Below are 15,168 nucleotides of genomic sequence, written 5' to 3'. Positions count from 1 at the left end.
TATAAAAATACCATTTATTCATCTATTTTGCTAAAACTACCCCTCAATTCAACTTTTTGAGAATTTATTCCCCTTGACTAACGGACAACACTAATTTTTTTTTAAAATAAATAAATAAATTGCACATGACATTTTATTACTGAAAAATTGATTTATTCTTTTAAAAAGAAATTTGAAACCTTGGAATTTTTTTTAAATTTGGAAAACTTTTTTTTAACGAGTAAAACCTTGACTAACGGACAACACTAATTTTTTTTCTTTTCAAAATGTGAAAAATTGGATTTTTATAAAAATCTGAAAAAATTAAATTTTTTATGGAAAAACTGTGTTTAAAAAAAAAAACCAGAAAACTATCTTTTTTTAAATCTAGAAGAAAATTATGGAGTATTAGTTTTGCACATTTTACTTAAAAAAACAATCAGTTTTTCAGATTTAAAAATTGAATTTTCTAAAAAAGAAATGGGGTTTCCACCCGTTAATTTTTTTTTTCCAAACTTAAAAAAATTCCACATGTTTTAATGAAAATCCAATTCTGTTTTTTTTTTTTTTATATATATATATATATATATATATATATATAAGGCTTACTACATTTGTTTTTTTAAAGAAATGGATGTTGAAAAATTATTTTTCCTTATTCTACAAATAACGATTTTTCAGATTTCTTTTTAAAAGAATAAATCAAATTTTCAGTAATAAAATGTCATGTGCAATTTTTTTTTTTTTTTTTTTAAAAAATTAGTGTTGTCCGTTAGTCAAGGGGAATAAATTCTCAAAAAGTTGAATTGAGGGGTAGTTTTAGCAAAATAGATGAATAAAGGGTATTTTTATACCTTTTCTAAAAGTTCAGGGGCATTTTTGTTTTTTTTCGTTAAATTTATTTGGGATTGTGACTAAAAGTGCACCACTTATGCAAACATAATGTACTATTAGTGCACCATGTGAAAGAATATGTATGATTTTGATCCAAACCCAAACATTATGGATGATTTTGGTCCTTTCTCAATTTAAACCTTGTGACTAAATATATTAAGATTGCAAGAATCTAAATGCCCAAATCTAACCATATTTCTAAATAGGTTAAGATTTTATTAGGAGCTCAATTGTATTTTTATGGCAAGTATTAATGTTGTGATTTTTGCTAAGAGTCCCCGACCAACCTATATGAATGCCTGTGACCTCCATCAATTTGGCAGATTGACGGTACATCAAAGGACACTTTCAACACTTACTAGAGCAATAATGCCTAAAGGTACGTTACTATTTTATTTTTGCTCAATAGTTGTGTATGACTTATTTTCAACATTTGCAAGTAGACTAGTCACATAGATTTAGAATGGTTGGAAATTTTTGCAATCAATTAAATTTATCACGGAATCACATTCGGTTCGTTACATGAACGGAAGGGTAATAGTCTATTAATTATCCCTCTCAATTCATTTTAGTTGATTTACATCCACCCTTCTTTTCGAGTATGGCCGCAATCATAAGCAAATGACCTTTTGGGTGGGCCTCCCCAAAGCACGTATCAATTGGTGTCGTTATTTGTAACTGTTTTTCGAGAATCTATAGAATCAGTTGTAAACAAGAATGAAATTAAATGTCATGGAATAGAGATTTTTTACATGTCATATAATTCCCGTTTTTCAGATCCATAAACAAAATTGAGGGGAAAAAGGATACAAAAGTTGAAGCAATAATATAGAAACAAGAGTTAGACTGAATACACGATTTTGATCAAATCTAATACATAAAACTTGATCTAGGATCAAAATCTTGAAATGATAATTCTACTTTTCCCGTTTAGCAAACTACTAATAAACACCATTTCTAAAAACTTGAAAAGATCAGTTTAAAATTAAGGTATGTTGGGAATAATTGTATCCAATTTAAAGTAAAAGAATTAATGTTTAGTGATTATCAAGATTTACTTAAATTTCTTACCAAGGAAAGCTACTACTAATAAATTGACTGATATATCATATGTTTTAATCTATGTGTTCATTGGTGCATTGGTGTTCCACTCACGCGTTTTGTCTAATAAGCTTTAATTTTATTACAAAAATCTAAAGACTAAAAATCTAGTAACTCCATAAATTTGGCATAATTAGTAAGTTAGTCACTCCATAAATTTGACATAATTAGACACCTTCATTTTGTTTTGTATTTTGCTTACTCGGAACTAAACAACAAACATTACCCTTGCAATAATTTTATTGGTGATACTGTCATGTAAATGACGTGTGACATTAAGTACTCAAGATTCATATGTTTTAAAAGACTCAATCAACACGAGAATACGTGACGAGGTATCTCTATAGTCACTAGTTAAGTTGGGTTAATCACACTTTTGATCCCTCAATTATTGATAAATTCTAATTTTAGTTCTTATGATATCTGACTAAGTACATTTAACCTTCAGTTAATTAAAATGTGTGTTTTTGATCCCTTTGCTTATAAATTTTCAGAATTATTAATTTTTCCCTCGTTTAGATGTGCTATGTTATACTTGTATTGTTATGTTACTCCACATTTAAGGTTAATATGCTTCTAAAAAACAACTTAAATAACATATTCTCTACATAAAGGATAAAAATCACACATTTTAATTAATTGAAGGTCAAATATGCTGTTGAATCATATACCACAAGGGCCAAAATTAAACTTTACTAATAATTGGGAGAGCAAAAAAGACTATTCTCCTAGTTAAGTTTGAATGACTAACTTACATGTCCAATTTACGGGACATTCGAGCACTGGGTACAGAAAAATCCTTGATGGGAGCGCTTCCCCCCAAACACGCTCTACATGGTACAAATCCGAATATAGTCGGGCTCCAATGCGTATACCGGACACCGGCTGAGAAACCAAAAAATTAATAAATTTACCGTGCGTTCAAGCCCTGAGTATGGAAAAAACCTAGGGTAGGGAGCACTTCCCACCGAATGGGCCCTATTCAGCTCGAATCCAGTTATAGTTGGGCTCCAATGTGAATACCGAACACCGAGTGAGAAACCAAAAATAAATAAATTTACGGGGCTATTTAGGTATTTAACCCAAATCTAAGTCAAACCCTAGGTGATGTTTGTCTATGGTCTTAAAATATTTTTTAAAATCTTAAAAAATAGAGTCAACTTCCATAAAAAAGTTGACTATTAGAGACAAAGTCCCAACATTCCCCAATTATTGGTCCGTAGTGTTGTTGCGATTGCTTAATTGGTAAAGCAAAAACGTCACACTCCATAGCTGAAGCAGCGGCGACTTTCCAAATTATTCATACAACCAATCGAAAACTCTCTTTTTTTTAGCTTAAAATTTATGCACATGAGTTGTTCGACAGTTTGCCAAGCTGTTGCAACCTGCATGAATATACGAAATAGTACTAGTAAAAGTCCGTATCTTGTACAGAAACCCTTGGTATTCTCAAATACGAAGAAATTCTATGGTACATTGGTGTTTCGTTCACATGTTTCGTATAATCTTGTAAATGTATTTTCGTGTGGTTGTGCTGCTACTACATCAGTTCCTCATGGAGAGGATGTGTTTTCAGTTGTCACTTCTTCGACAAAATCTGAAGTGGATTACCTTGGCGAAAGCACGAAAGGCGATTTGAATGTCAATTTTGGTACATTATACTTCCAATTTTGAGTCCATAATGTTTCCTTTTCTCTTGATAGGAGTAAGGTCTGCGTACACTCTACCCTCCTCAGACCCCACGTTGTGGGATTTCACTGGGTGGGTGTTGTTGTTGTTGTAATGTTTCCTTTTCTCTTGGCTTTGGCATATTTTTAATGGAGTGGACTAGAAATAGTGGTGCTTGTTTGTTTTGTTTCGACGAACTAAATATGAATTAGAGTTTGTTGTTTTTGGGACTAACCAATTGAAAAAGAAAGGATTTTGGCTTGTTTTGGTTGAGCTTTTGAATTGGTTCTGATTTGTTAATTAAGTGTTGCTAATCGCTTAAATTAAAAAAAGAAGAAGAAGAAGAAGAAGAAGAAGAAGAAGAAGAAGAGTGGTGCTCGTTATGTTGGACAAACCAAATATGATTTGGAGTTTGCCATTCTCGGAACGATTTTGCTCTGTTTGGTTGAGATTTTGAATTGATTTTGATTAGTTAGGAGTAAGGTCTGCGTACACTCTACCCTCCCCAGACCCCACGTTGTGGGATTTAACTGGGTTGTTGTTGTTGTTGTTGTTGTAAGTATTGCTCTTTCTAGTTTATGTGATGTTCTTTCCTATTGGTTCCACTAATAATATTATTGTAGGTAACCTTCAAGAATTCAAATTCATTTAAGTATTTAAAATTTTATATTTTGATTTTGGTTTTCTTGATCAAACTAATATTTCGACCACTATTTCATAATTTGTGTCCAAGTTAATCACCGTCATAAAATGGAAGAAAGGGTGTATGTTTAGTATTGGAAAAGTGAAAAAGTTTTATTGATCACTTGCATTTGAAAAAACTGAAAGGTGGCTTTTTTATGATAGCTGATGTTTTGGTTGTAATTAATGAAATTGATTATCTAAATTAAACAGACCATTAGATAGAAGAATAAAATTTTACCTACAAATGATGCAGGAATTGATGGCCAGGCATTGCAAGGCCCTGTTGAGGAGGTGGCGAAGGTGGAAGCTCAAGAGGCAGAGAACTTGCTTCAACACTTGGGCATTCCGGTGTGTTAATATTGACCTTGTCTTTGTATTGCAGTTATCAAGTTGGCGTTTTGATGTGTGTATCACTTGCTGAAATTTCTTACATTGGCTAAATGCTTTTGCTCTGTGTTGCGGGCGTACTGTTTCATATGAACAGTACAGTTATCTTTTTGGATGTATTTGGATGCAACATTGCAACTAGAAAATGATCCATCTAACTGAGCTTCATATTGCGATAATCATATAACTCTGTGATCATATATTTACTTGAAGTTTTGTTGAGTAAATTACCAATTTATTCTCTTAATTGAATGAAACCGTAGTAGTAGATTCTTATGTTTCTTATCTTATCATTAAAAATGAGCTTTGGCTTTCCCCTCTCAACTGGGGCAAACTTAAGCTCATACTATATATTTTTAGATGGGTCAAATGGGAATAAAGTATAACCCAATAGTAGTTAGAAGATATTGAGCCAGTATAAAAAAATTGAACCTTGCTTATTGAAAAAAAAATAGAACATGCTTCCTCTGGCCTCTCTTTGCTTCTCTTTCCCCGTCCTTCACCCCCCCCCCCCCCCCCCCCACACACACACACACAAAGCCTGTACCAGAAAGTACCATGTTGCTCCAAAATAGTGTCAATTATCTGCCCCTCACATTATATCCCTTTCAGCCTTGAGTGATGGAGAATAAGTCTGTCCTTGCATGTCCATTCACTTTTACTTTTCTCATATTTTCTCCCTTTGGGCTATTTTTCGCTGTCGACACTTCAGCATTTTGAAAGGATAAGAGCTTATCTCTTCTATTATACTCAACTTATACTTGAGTATAATAGTAATAAAAATAGGAATATAAAAGAAAAAAGAAGAGGTTGTATGTTTTTTTATCAGTTAATGTGTAAGCAAAAATGTGGGTTGCTCTTCTTTAAAAGGTTTCAAAAGGCCCAAATTTAGCTGGCAAGATAAATAAGGGATTTCTGCACTCTATACTCATTGAAATGCTTTTACAGCATGAAGTGAGAAAAATCATGGAATCTTAGCATCTTATTATGGCTAACTGCTTACGTTACATCTCTGATGCTTAAACTCACTGAAGATGTGTAACCTTAATTTCAGAAGAAGATGCAGCATTGGCATGTAAATCTTAGCAAATTTCTGACTCACATAATGTGCAGGTTCCATATAATGCTCGACATTCGACGCGTGGCATATTTTGCAGCCGCACATTAAATCTACGATCAATCAGTGCAATTGGATATGATATGGACTATACACTGATGCACTATAACGTGATGGTACCTCTTAATTCTTGTTTCCTGTGATGTCAACTATTAGGTCATGGTTTATTTTTTACAAATTGAGCTAATGTTCGTTGCTTACACATTTATTTCTTTCATTTGCCAACGACATCTATTGTTTGCTTGATTTCTGACTTGCATATGACAATGCTGTTCCCATAGCAGGGAACTAAAAGTATAAGGCAGCGTAGGCAGTTTTTATCCATATCTCTGTTCTATCTGTTACTAATCCTTTTATCTTGGTGCCTGATGAAATTCTTACTTCATTTAGGTGTTAAGAGGATTGAATTCTGATGATAAGAAAAGGTGCTTTATATGCGTTATCAAAAAAGAAAAGTGCTCTAGTTGCCCCAATTTCGTTTATCTTGCTCTTTTGAGTTGCAATTTTTTCAGTTTTATTCTCGTAGGTTGTGGTTGGAAGTGCCATGAACGATTAGCGTTAGATGTTAAAATCAAAAATAAATTTCTGAGGGCCATTGGACTGGGGTAAAACCCTGAATTACCCGTGGTGCACTTGCGGGAAACTCCTTGCCGAGGGCCTGTGCACCCCCGGGATTAGTCGGGGCTCAAAGAGACCCGGACACCCGGTGCTTAATCAAAAAAAAAAAAATCAAAAATAAATTGCTGTGTTGTATATTTCTTTTGTTGTCCCTTGAGAAGCTTTAAATTGTTTTTGTTTTTGGCATACGTTACTGGTGTAGTATGATTAAGTCCATAAATTACAGGCCTGGGAAGGAAGGGCTTATGATTACTGCATGGAGAATCTGAGAAATGTGGGTTTCCCTGTGGATGGGCTTGCATTTGACCCTGAACTGGTATAGTCTGGCCATGTGATAGTGCTAATGGTTTGTGTCAATACGCATTTGAGGACATTTTATTGTAAAACAGGTGATTAGAGGTCTTGTCATAGACAAAGAGAAAGGTAACCTGGTTAAAGCTGATAGATTTGGATATATTAAGAGGGCAATGCATGGAACAAGAATGCTGTCAACTCGAGAAGTGAGGTATATCTTGGGTTTTTGTTTCTACTTGTCGGTTCAAAATATTGAATTATATATCCATACTTTTTGGAAAGATAGTCCAAAAACATTGCTTTGCAAATTGGGAAAATGAAGCTTCAAATCTATTTGCTCCATGTGAATCTTTGGATAATGGGTGCAGACTGCACTACACAGCCAATTTTTTTATTTCTCCACGAAAATCTGAATGAATGTTCTGCATTTTTATGTGCTCTGTGAAAAATTGGATAATGTTTTGGGTGGCGTCTCATATTTTCTATGTTTGGAAGTGAGATTTACGGGAGAGAACTGGTTGATCTGCGTAAGGAGAGTAGATGGGAGTTCCTCAACACACTATTCTCAGTTTCAGAGGCAGTGGCTTATATGCAGGTAGATCACTTGGCTCCTCAAATATACCATGCCATGACTCGATACTGAAAGACTTTATTTCTTCGTGTTTGTCATGTACATTTGTTGGATTTTTTTCTTGTGAAAGTATTTGTATGGCTCCTATCTGTTCTTAATGCAGTTTCTTTCCTTTAAAAAAAGATTTTTGTAGGTTGAGGGTTTTCATTATTTTATTGAACATCAGGGGTTTCAACAAAAAAGAATGTAGTATTGATTCTTCAGAACTTGAGCCCTATGTCCTAGTCGTGTCTCTTTTGCAGATGGTAGATAGGCTGGATGAAGGCATTATAGGACCAGATCTCTGTCCATTTGAGTATAAAGGGCTTTACAAGGTATGGTTGGATGCTTTGCGTGAATGGTTGTGATGTGAACCTTGAGTTTTCCAACCTTTTTGTATTTTATTTAGGCTGTCGGTAAGGCACTCTTCAGGGCACATGTAGAAGGCCAGCTGAAGGTATGTGTTTCATGATCCAGAGCTTCACATGTCGGGAGCTGCAAAGATCACTCTTAATCTATTTCACCCATGCAGAGCGAGATAATGTCTAATCCTGAACTATTTGTGGAACCTGATCCTGAGCTACCTTTGGCATTATTGGATCAAAAAGAGGTATTTTATTCTATCCATTTGAAGTGAGTATCACAGTTCTATTTAGAGCCTTGCAATAAATTTAGCATAGCAAGTGTAAAGGTCCTATAAGACAATCAACTTATTAAGATTTACTTAAGCCCCTAGCAAAAAAGATGGTTGATTTAATATCTAACATTTCATGTTTTATCAGGCTGGGAAGAGGCTCTTGCTGATTACAAATTCAGATTATCATTATACAGACAAAATGATGCAGCATTCATTCAATCGGTACCTTCCCAATGATATGAGTTGGCGAGATCTGTTTGAGATGGTGAGCAAGCAGGACAGGATTATGATAAATTGATAATAGCTAATTTTCTTTATTTCTAATAATCTTCACTGAAGTCTTGATCTCATAGCGTTAATGCTTTTGAAGAGAAGATTATATAACAGATAATCGTGTCAATGCTAATGTCTTGCCAGAATTTGAGGGCTAACTATTTCGACTCTTTATTGCGTTTCTACAAAATTAAATCTCTTTTCCTTTGTCCTATTCTGCTCATAATGAGTTCTGGACAATCAATACATAGGTTCTCCTTGCTGACTGCTGTTGAGCTCCTCTTATGGTGTTAATGTTAAAGAAAAATTTTGGGCCTGAATCAACTCAAAGTTAGCTCATGAGATGAGGATTTACCAAATACCATATAAGAAAACGATAACCCATTCCTTCAACCAATGTAGGACACTCCAATACCCCACATGCCGTTGGACATCGGGAGCGTGGACAAGATGAAATAGGGGCCCAACATTGCATAAACCAATAATAAGGTTGCGCCCGACTCTGACACCAGTTAAGAAAATGGACCTTGGGCTTTGATACATGAAACAAAGAGATGTAATAAGTGGGTATACTCGATAAAATGCTCTTAATAAGCACTTCCTTCCCACCTTTGGTCAAATATCTTTTCTGTCTCCCTGCAAGTCTCTTCTAAACCCTCTGAAGAACTGTATTCCAAGCCCTCAGATCCTTGTACGATGCACCTAAAGGTAAACCAAGATAGGTAATAGGAAGAGTCCCCACCCTGCCATTCAAAACCTGAGCAAGCATGTCCATATCAACCACCTCCCCAACAAGTATAATCTTACACTTCCATAGATTAATTTTAAGATCTGACGCTACCTGAAACAAAGTGAAAACTTAGCCTAAATTATTAGATGGATTGTTTTCAATGAAAAGAAACTTTGGAAGAGGAAAAATGCCGAAAGTTGTGCGGTGTTGGAGCTACTCTTTATTTGAAGTCCTTATATTAGTGAGAATTTTTTGTAGTTTGGTAATGCTGCATTTATAAGATCTTATTTTCTCTCCCGTGATTAATTTTATCAAAGCGTTAAATGTTTCCTTAACCAAATCTACTTTCCTTCTCTAACCATGGCAGGTTATAGTGTCAGCTAGGAAGCCAGAATTCTTCCAAATGTCCCACCCAATGTATGAAGTGGTGACTGATGAAGGTCTAATGCGTCCTTGTTTTAAGGCTCGCCCAGGTGATTAAATTTTCTAAACTAATGACATGAAGACCATCCCTTTTCTGGATAAGTAATGAAAATCATCTTCTCCTATGCCACATTACAACATAATTTCTTTTTTCAACATTTTTCGCCATCTTTGTATATGGTTGGCTAAATGTGTAATTTTTTTTTTTTTTTTTTTTTTTTAATTTCTTCTTTTAATTTAGGATCAGAATTCTGCAGTTGGTTAGGCTTTTGAATTTTCATTTTTGAGGAGTTTTCTCCAGCGACATCATCACATTTGGCCATTAATGATTTTTAATCTTTGTTTTGGAAAGGACTTGTCCATTCTATGAGCAGCAGCTAATAATTTTCTTATAGGTGGAGTGTATTCTGGAGGAAGCGCTCAGATGGTTGAGAGTTCGCTCAACGTTCATGGAGATGAAATCTTATATGTCGGTGATCATATATATACAGATGTAAGCCAATCCAAAGTCCATCTCCGGTGGAGAACTGCTTTGATTTGTCGAGAACTAGAGGAGGAGGTTAGTAATCTTCATCAGATCTCTGGGATTGGATCACAATTTTTTCTTTGCTTCCATTTTGGCTTCATTAGTTGGATTTGGGGTTCCATTCAGTCGAGACCTTTGGAGTTTAGTGTCTTACTTCTTCGGATATCGTTATGATCTAGTTCTTCTTTCATCTCCGTGCCTAAGAGCCATTCTAGAAGAATCATTGCTTGGTTCCTTCTTTGACTGCTCTGCACCCCCCACCCCCACCACCACACACACAAAACCAAAAAAAGAGAGAGAGTCATTTGTTGCACCATACCCCTATGAATAGTGAAGAAGTATAGAGCACTTTAGTTCTCTGTTGACCAATGGAAAGCATGGTTTAGAAAAAAATTAAACATTTATGGTATTTCTTTTAAGAAAGAGATGACAATTCAAACCCAGTGTAATCCCACAAGTGGGGTCTGGGGAGGGTAGGATGTATGCAAACCTTACCCCTACCTTTGTGAGGTAGAAGGCTGTTTCCGGTTGACCCTTGGCTCAGAAAATATACCTGGCACAGTAATGTCAGAAAAGAGAAAGCAAAATAACAAGATACGAAATACTAGTGGCAATAGATGGTAATAGTCTTTTAATTCTTATTCTGCAGTATAATGCCTTAATTGATAGTCAGCAACAGAGAGCTACTTTGATAGATCTTATCAATCAAAAAGAGGTTTTAGGTGATCTTTTTAACCAACTTCGGCTTGCTCTTCAGAGGAGAACCATGGGACGTCCTGCACAGGCAAGTTTACTATCTCCATATACAGAGTCTTGTTTTTCTGCAGATTAACCTTAAACTTAATCATTCGGCCTCCTGTTTCAGGGTTGCAAGTAGTATCTTCAATCTAATATTCGCTGAGTACTGTAATAAGTATTTATTGACATGTTGCCTGGAATCGTGGAAATTAAATACTAAGTATCACCCATTAACTCTTGATATGGTATAACATATCTCATTGAAGGTGTTTAACTGCAATGGCATGATGAACCTACAGGTGATAACAAGTCGGTAGAAAGAGTTAATCTTTATGTTACCTTCTGAAAAAAAAAAAGAGTTAATCTTCTTTCTTTCCTGGAAAACCATTGAAAGGAACAATGGATGTCTGCAAATTGAATTACAGTGTTGCTTTGAAACAGAGTAAAGCAGTCTGTTAGATCATAAGCAGTTTGTGCGAGAATTTCCCTTTTTCTCACTTTCCTTGTGGAGTGTGGGGGTGGGCTGGGGAAATATTAAACTGGATGTAGTTTCTTGAGATGTAGGTTGTTTGTTTGGGAAATTAGTTATGTTCCGCTATATTCTTTTACCGGTTTCTGGAAAAAGATAGAAAATGAAGAAAAAATCTGGCTTTCTAACAAGCCTCATTGAAATGTCTTTAATGACTTGTATGGGTTACTTTGTGCTGTCAATTTTGTTACTTGATCTAACCAGTTTAAAGTTGTATTTTTTTAATATGCATCAGACCCTTGCTGCCACACATATGGACGATAATGAACTCACAGAAAGCATGCAAAAGCTACTTCTTGTTATGCAGAGGCTAGATCAGGAAATTGGTCCAATGTTGGATGAGGACGGAGAGCTTTTCAACAAAAGGTGATCTGAAGATTTTTCTTTTAGTTACCTGTCTCTTCAATTTAGCCTCAGATTTGTTATATAAAAGAATCTAGATTGCTTTATTTATGGTTTCATTAGTTCTTAGTTAACATTTTAATGCTCAGAGTGAGTCAACATCACCTCGATCAAGTTTAACCTATAATGGTTGCTAGGAATATTTACTTGCATATCTGCATGTTTTCTCAGATGAGCTCACAACAGGCATGGTTTCTTTTCTAATTGACGAATTTGGACTTGAGGTTAATCAATCTGCCTTATTTTCCCTTTCAGGTGGGGTTATCTTTCTCGTGCAGGTCTGTGGGATAAAAGCCACTTGATGCGTCAAATTGAGAAGTATGTCAATGTGTTGTGACAATTTATTTCACTTTGTTAATACCTATTAATTGATTGTAAAAATTTTCTTTAAGCACCTTGACTGTTTTAAATCTCTTTCTCTTGAAACTGCAGATATGCTGATATTTATACCTCCAGAGTCTCAAATTTTCTCCACTATACACCTTTCATGTATTTCCGCGCCCAAGAACAGGTAAGCAAGGTCGCTGGTAGCTGTACAGGAAATTATGAGTGCTCTCTAATAAATGACACAAACAAGATTGATTTATTTTGACACTTATTACTTGCTCCGCCCCAAATGAATTACTCTTTTCGTTTTGGGATGTTCATGAATATTTGAAACCATTCCATCTCTGGGAATAATGAAGGCCAGTGTTGGCCAAATTTTACTACTAAAATTGGACTTGAGGTGAATTTATTTTCGCATTGACGCGGCAAATTCAAGGTGAGGTGCCATGGTGTATGTTATTTGCGGATGACATAGTCCTGATTGACGAGTCTCGCAGCGGGGTTAACGCTAAGCTGGAGGTTTGGAGACAAACTCTGGAGTCTAAAGGGTTCAAGTTGAGTAGGACCAAGACAGAGTACTTGGAGTGCAAGTTTAGTGATATAGTACATGAGGCTGACGTGGAAGTGAAGCTTGGCACCCAGGTCATACAGAAGAAAGATAGTTTCAAGTATCTTGGGTCTATTATACAAGGAAATGGGGAGATTGATGATGACGTCACACATCGTATTGGTGCAGGATGGATGAAATGGAGGCTTGCTTCCGGAGTGTTGTGTGACAAGAAGGTGCCACCGAAACTTAAAGGCAAGTTCTACAAAGTGGTGGTTAGACCAGCTATGTTGTATGGGGCGGAGTGTTGGCCAGTCAAGAAATCTCATGTTCAGAAGATGAAAGTGGCGGAAATGAGAATGCTGCGATGGATGTGTGGGCACGCTAGGAGTGATAGGATTAGGAATGAAGTCATTTGAGACAAGGTTGGAATAGCCTCAGTGGAAGACAAGATGCGGGAAGCGAGGCTGAGATGGCTTGGGCATGTGATGCGGACAGGGGCGGATGCAGTAAGAGGCCAGGGTGTTCACCCGAACACCCTGGACAAAAAATTACAGTGTATATTTAGGATAAATTTTTTGTGTTCATGTACATATATTAACTTTTGAACACCCTGAACATATATCACAATGTATATTTAGGTCCAATTATTTTTCCGAACATCCTGAGTGAAAATCCTGGATCCGCCACTGGATGCGGAGAGATGAAGATGCCCCGGTGCGGAGGTGCGAGAGGTTGGCCAGCGACGGTTTCAAAAGAGGTAGAGGTAGGCCGAAGAAGTATTGGGGGGAAGTGATTAGACAGGAAATGGCGCATTTCCTGCTTACGGAGGACATGACCTTAGATAGGAGGGTATGGAGGACTCATATTAGGGTAGAAGGATAGTTGGTAGTCGCGTCTATCCTCCCTTAAGAGTAGTTATGTTGTTCTATAGTTTCTTGTCTCTTGATTTCTGCGAGTATCTGTTGGTTTATAATGACTTATTTATTTTCATTGTTTTCATTTTCATAGTTATCTATAGCAGTTAATTCTCCTTTTACCATGACTTTCTTGCTTTGTTATTTCTTGCTTTCATATTGTTTTCGATACGCTTGATCATATCTAACCTTTTGTCTTTTCCTCTCTCTGTCTCCTCTCTTGAGCCGAGGGTCTTTCGGAAACAGCCGCCCTACCTTTCAAGGTGGGGGTTAGGTCTGCGTACACTCTACCCTCCCCAGACCCCACATAGTGGGATTATACTGGGCTTGTTGTTGTTGTTTCCTGGAGCACATGTCTCATTCATGCTAGAAATCTGGATTTTAAATAATAAGTGGTTGCCCCTTAAAACAAGCCCTGGTTTCCTTTCAAAATGCTTACAATTTGTTTATTGGTTATGTTCATGTATTTCCATATCCTTGGTCGTGGCTCTGAATATCTGAACCATGTTACGGTCCAATGTTGTCCAATGAAAACCTTGGCCTTCTAGTGGTTTGTGGACTGTAGTAAAGGCTCACTTGTATTTAAAATTTGCATTTCCTGTAGCTCTTGTCACTAGAAAGTTTGGACTGTAATTACTTTCTGAGATGTGTTTTCTCTTCTTTCATATGACGATAAACACACCATTAAGCTGCAGAATTTATTTTTGAAGGATAAAAAATACTCTTTTTGGAGGTAAGCTTTTCACTTACTAATAAAAAAAATAGAAAAATCCTTTTAAGTTAGGGTGTAGGAGTGTATCTTATGCCCACAACATTTGCTAGTTCCATCAAATTGAAGGAGTAAACCGATCCCTTGGGATAATGGTTGGAGTATTTCTTTGAGCTGCACTGATAAAGGGCAGCCCGGTGCACTAAGCTCCCGTTATGCGCGGGGTTCGGGGAAGGGCCGGACCACAAGGGTCTATTGTACGCAACCTTACCTTGCATTTCTGCAAGAGGTTGTTTTCACGGCTCGAACCCGTGACCTTCTGGTCACATGGCAGCAACTTTACCAGTTACGCCAAGGCTCCCCTTCTTGAGCTGCACTGATACTGTTCTTTAAATTGAAATGCCTTTCTCTTCCATTTCTGGCACCTCTAGCTTCATTTTTATAGCTTATTCTTTTCAATCTTTTCTTGCTTGTTGGACAGTGAGCTTGTGGTTACAACTTGGATTAATAGTCTGTGCTAATTGCTGTAGTCTCTCTCCGTTTAGACGGACATTTACTCTTTTCCTAATGTAATTCATTCTTCATGCAGAATCTTGCTCATGATTCATACACATTTGACCATCTACGACGTGATAATTAGCTGATAACAGGAGTGGCAGAATCTCATTATAACTCTATGGCCTATCCTCATTGTTGTATATTAGATGCTGAATTTGGCGTCCACTCTTGCACTCCAACCCCACAGCCCTGTTTCAACTTGCTGTTGCAGGAATCGGGGATAAGCTATCGAAGGGCGTAGCTATGTTATTGTACAAGTAAACACTTGAGAAAGTTCATAATAATCACTAGAAAAACCTAATTTATCAAATTGACTTATGTTTAGTGAAATTTAGCTCTTTGATGCTCCCCTTGCATTTGTTTTTGCTCCTCAGATTACTGATTGGAGTTGGGAACCTGCCTGATTTTGTATTAATATACATGGCGACATTGGTGGATGTTGTACTGTAGCATGGGATCCCGCTTCCCTTACAATCAAACCACACACAAACCACCCCCCC

The 15,168-nt window shown here is 36.4% G+C and overlaps 2 protein-coding genes across 2 annotated transcripts; both read left to right on the top strand.

Annotated features, from left to right (window-relative positions):
* Positions 1-3,113: 3,113 nt before the first annotated feature.
* Positions 3,114-15,105, top strand: LOC132604454 (uncharacterized). The gene is made up of 17 exons (XM_060317969.1): positions 3,114-3,625; positions 4,580-4,674; positions 5,827-5,946; positions 6,675-6,764; positions 6,838-6,953; positions 7,238-7,337; positions 7,616-7,687; positions 7,762-7,809; positions 7,885-7,962; positions 8,135-8,254; positions 9,360-9,465; positions 9,811-9,974; positions 10,591-10,725; positions 11,444-11,574; positions 11,866-11,928; positions 12,043-12,121; positions 14,700-15,105. The coding sequence occupies exons 1-17, from the start codon at positions 3,319-3,321 to the stop codon at positions 14,748-14,750; spliced, it is 1,875 nt and encodes a 624-aa protein (XP_060173952.1). The 5' UTR covers positions 3,114-3,318; the 3' UTR covers positions 14,751-15,105.
* LOC132604455 (uncharacterized) lies at positions 12,136-13,525 on the top strand. The gene has a single exon (XM_060317970.1). The coding sequence runs from the start codon at positions 12,391-12,393 to the stop codon at positions 12,901-12,903; it is 513 nt and encodes a 170-aa protein (XP_060173953.1). The 5' UTR covers positions 12,136-12,390; the 3' UTR covers positions 12,904-13,525.
* Positions 15,106-15,168: the final 63 nt, after the last annotated feature.

The sequence above is a fragment of the Lycium barbarum genome, chromosome 7 (genome assembly GCF_019175385.1).
Source record: "Lycium barbarum isolate Lr01 chromosome 7, ASM1917538v2, whole genome shotgun sequence".
NCBI classification, from domain to species: domain Eukaryota; kingdom Viridiplantae; phylum Streptophyta; class Magnoliopsida; order Solanales; family Solanaceae; genus Lycium; species Lycium barbarum.
This window is presented reverse-complemented; position numbering and strand designations above follow the sequence as displayed.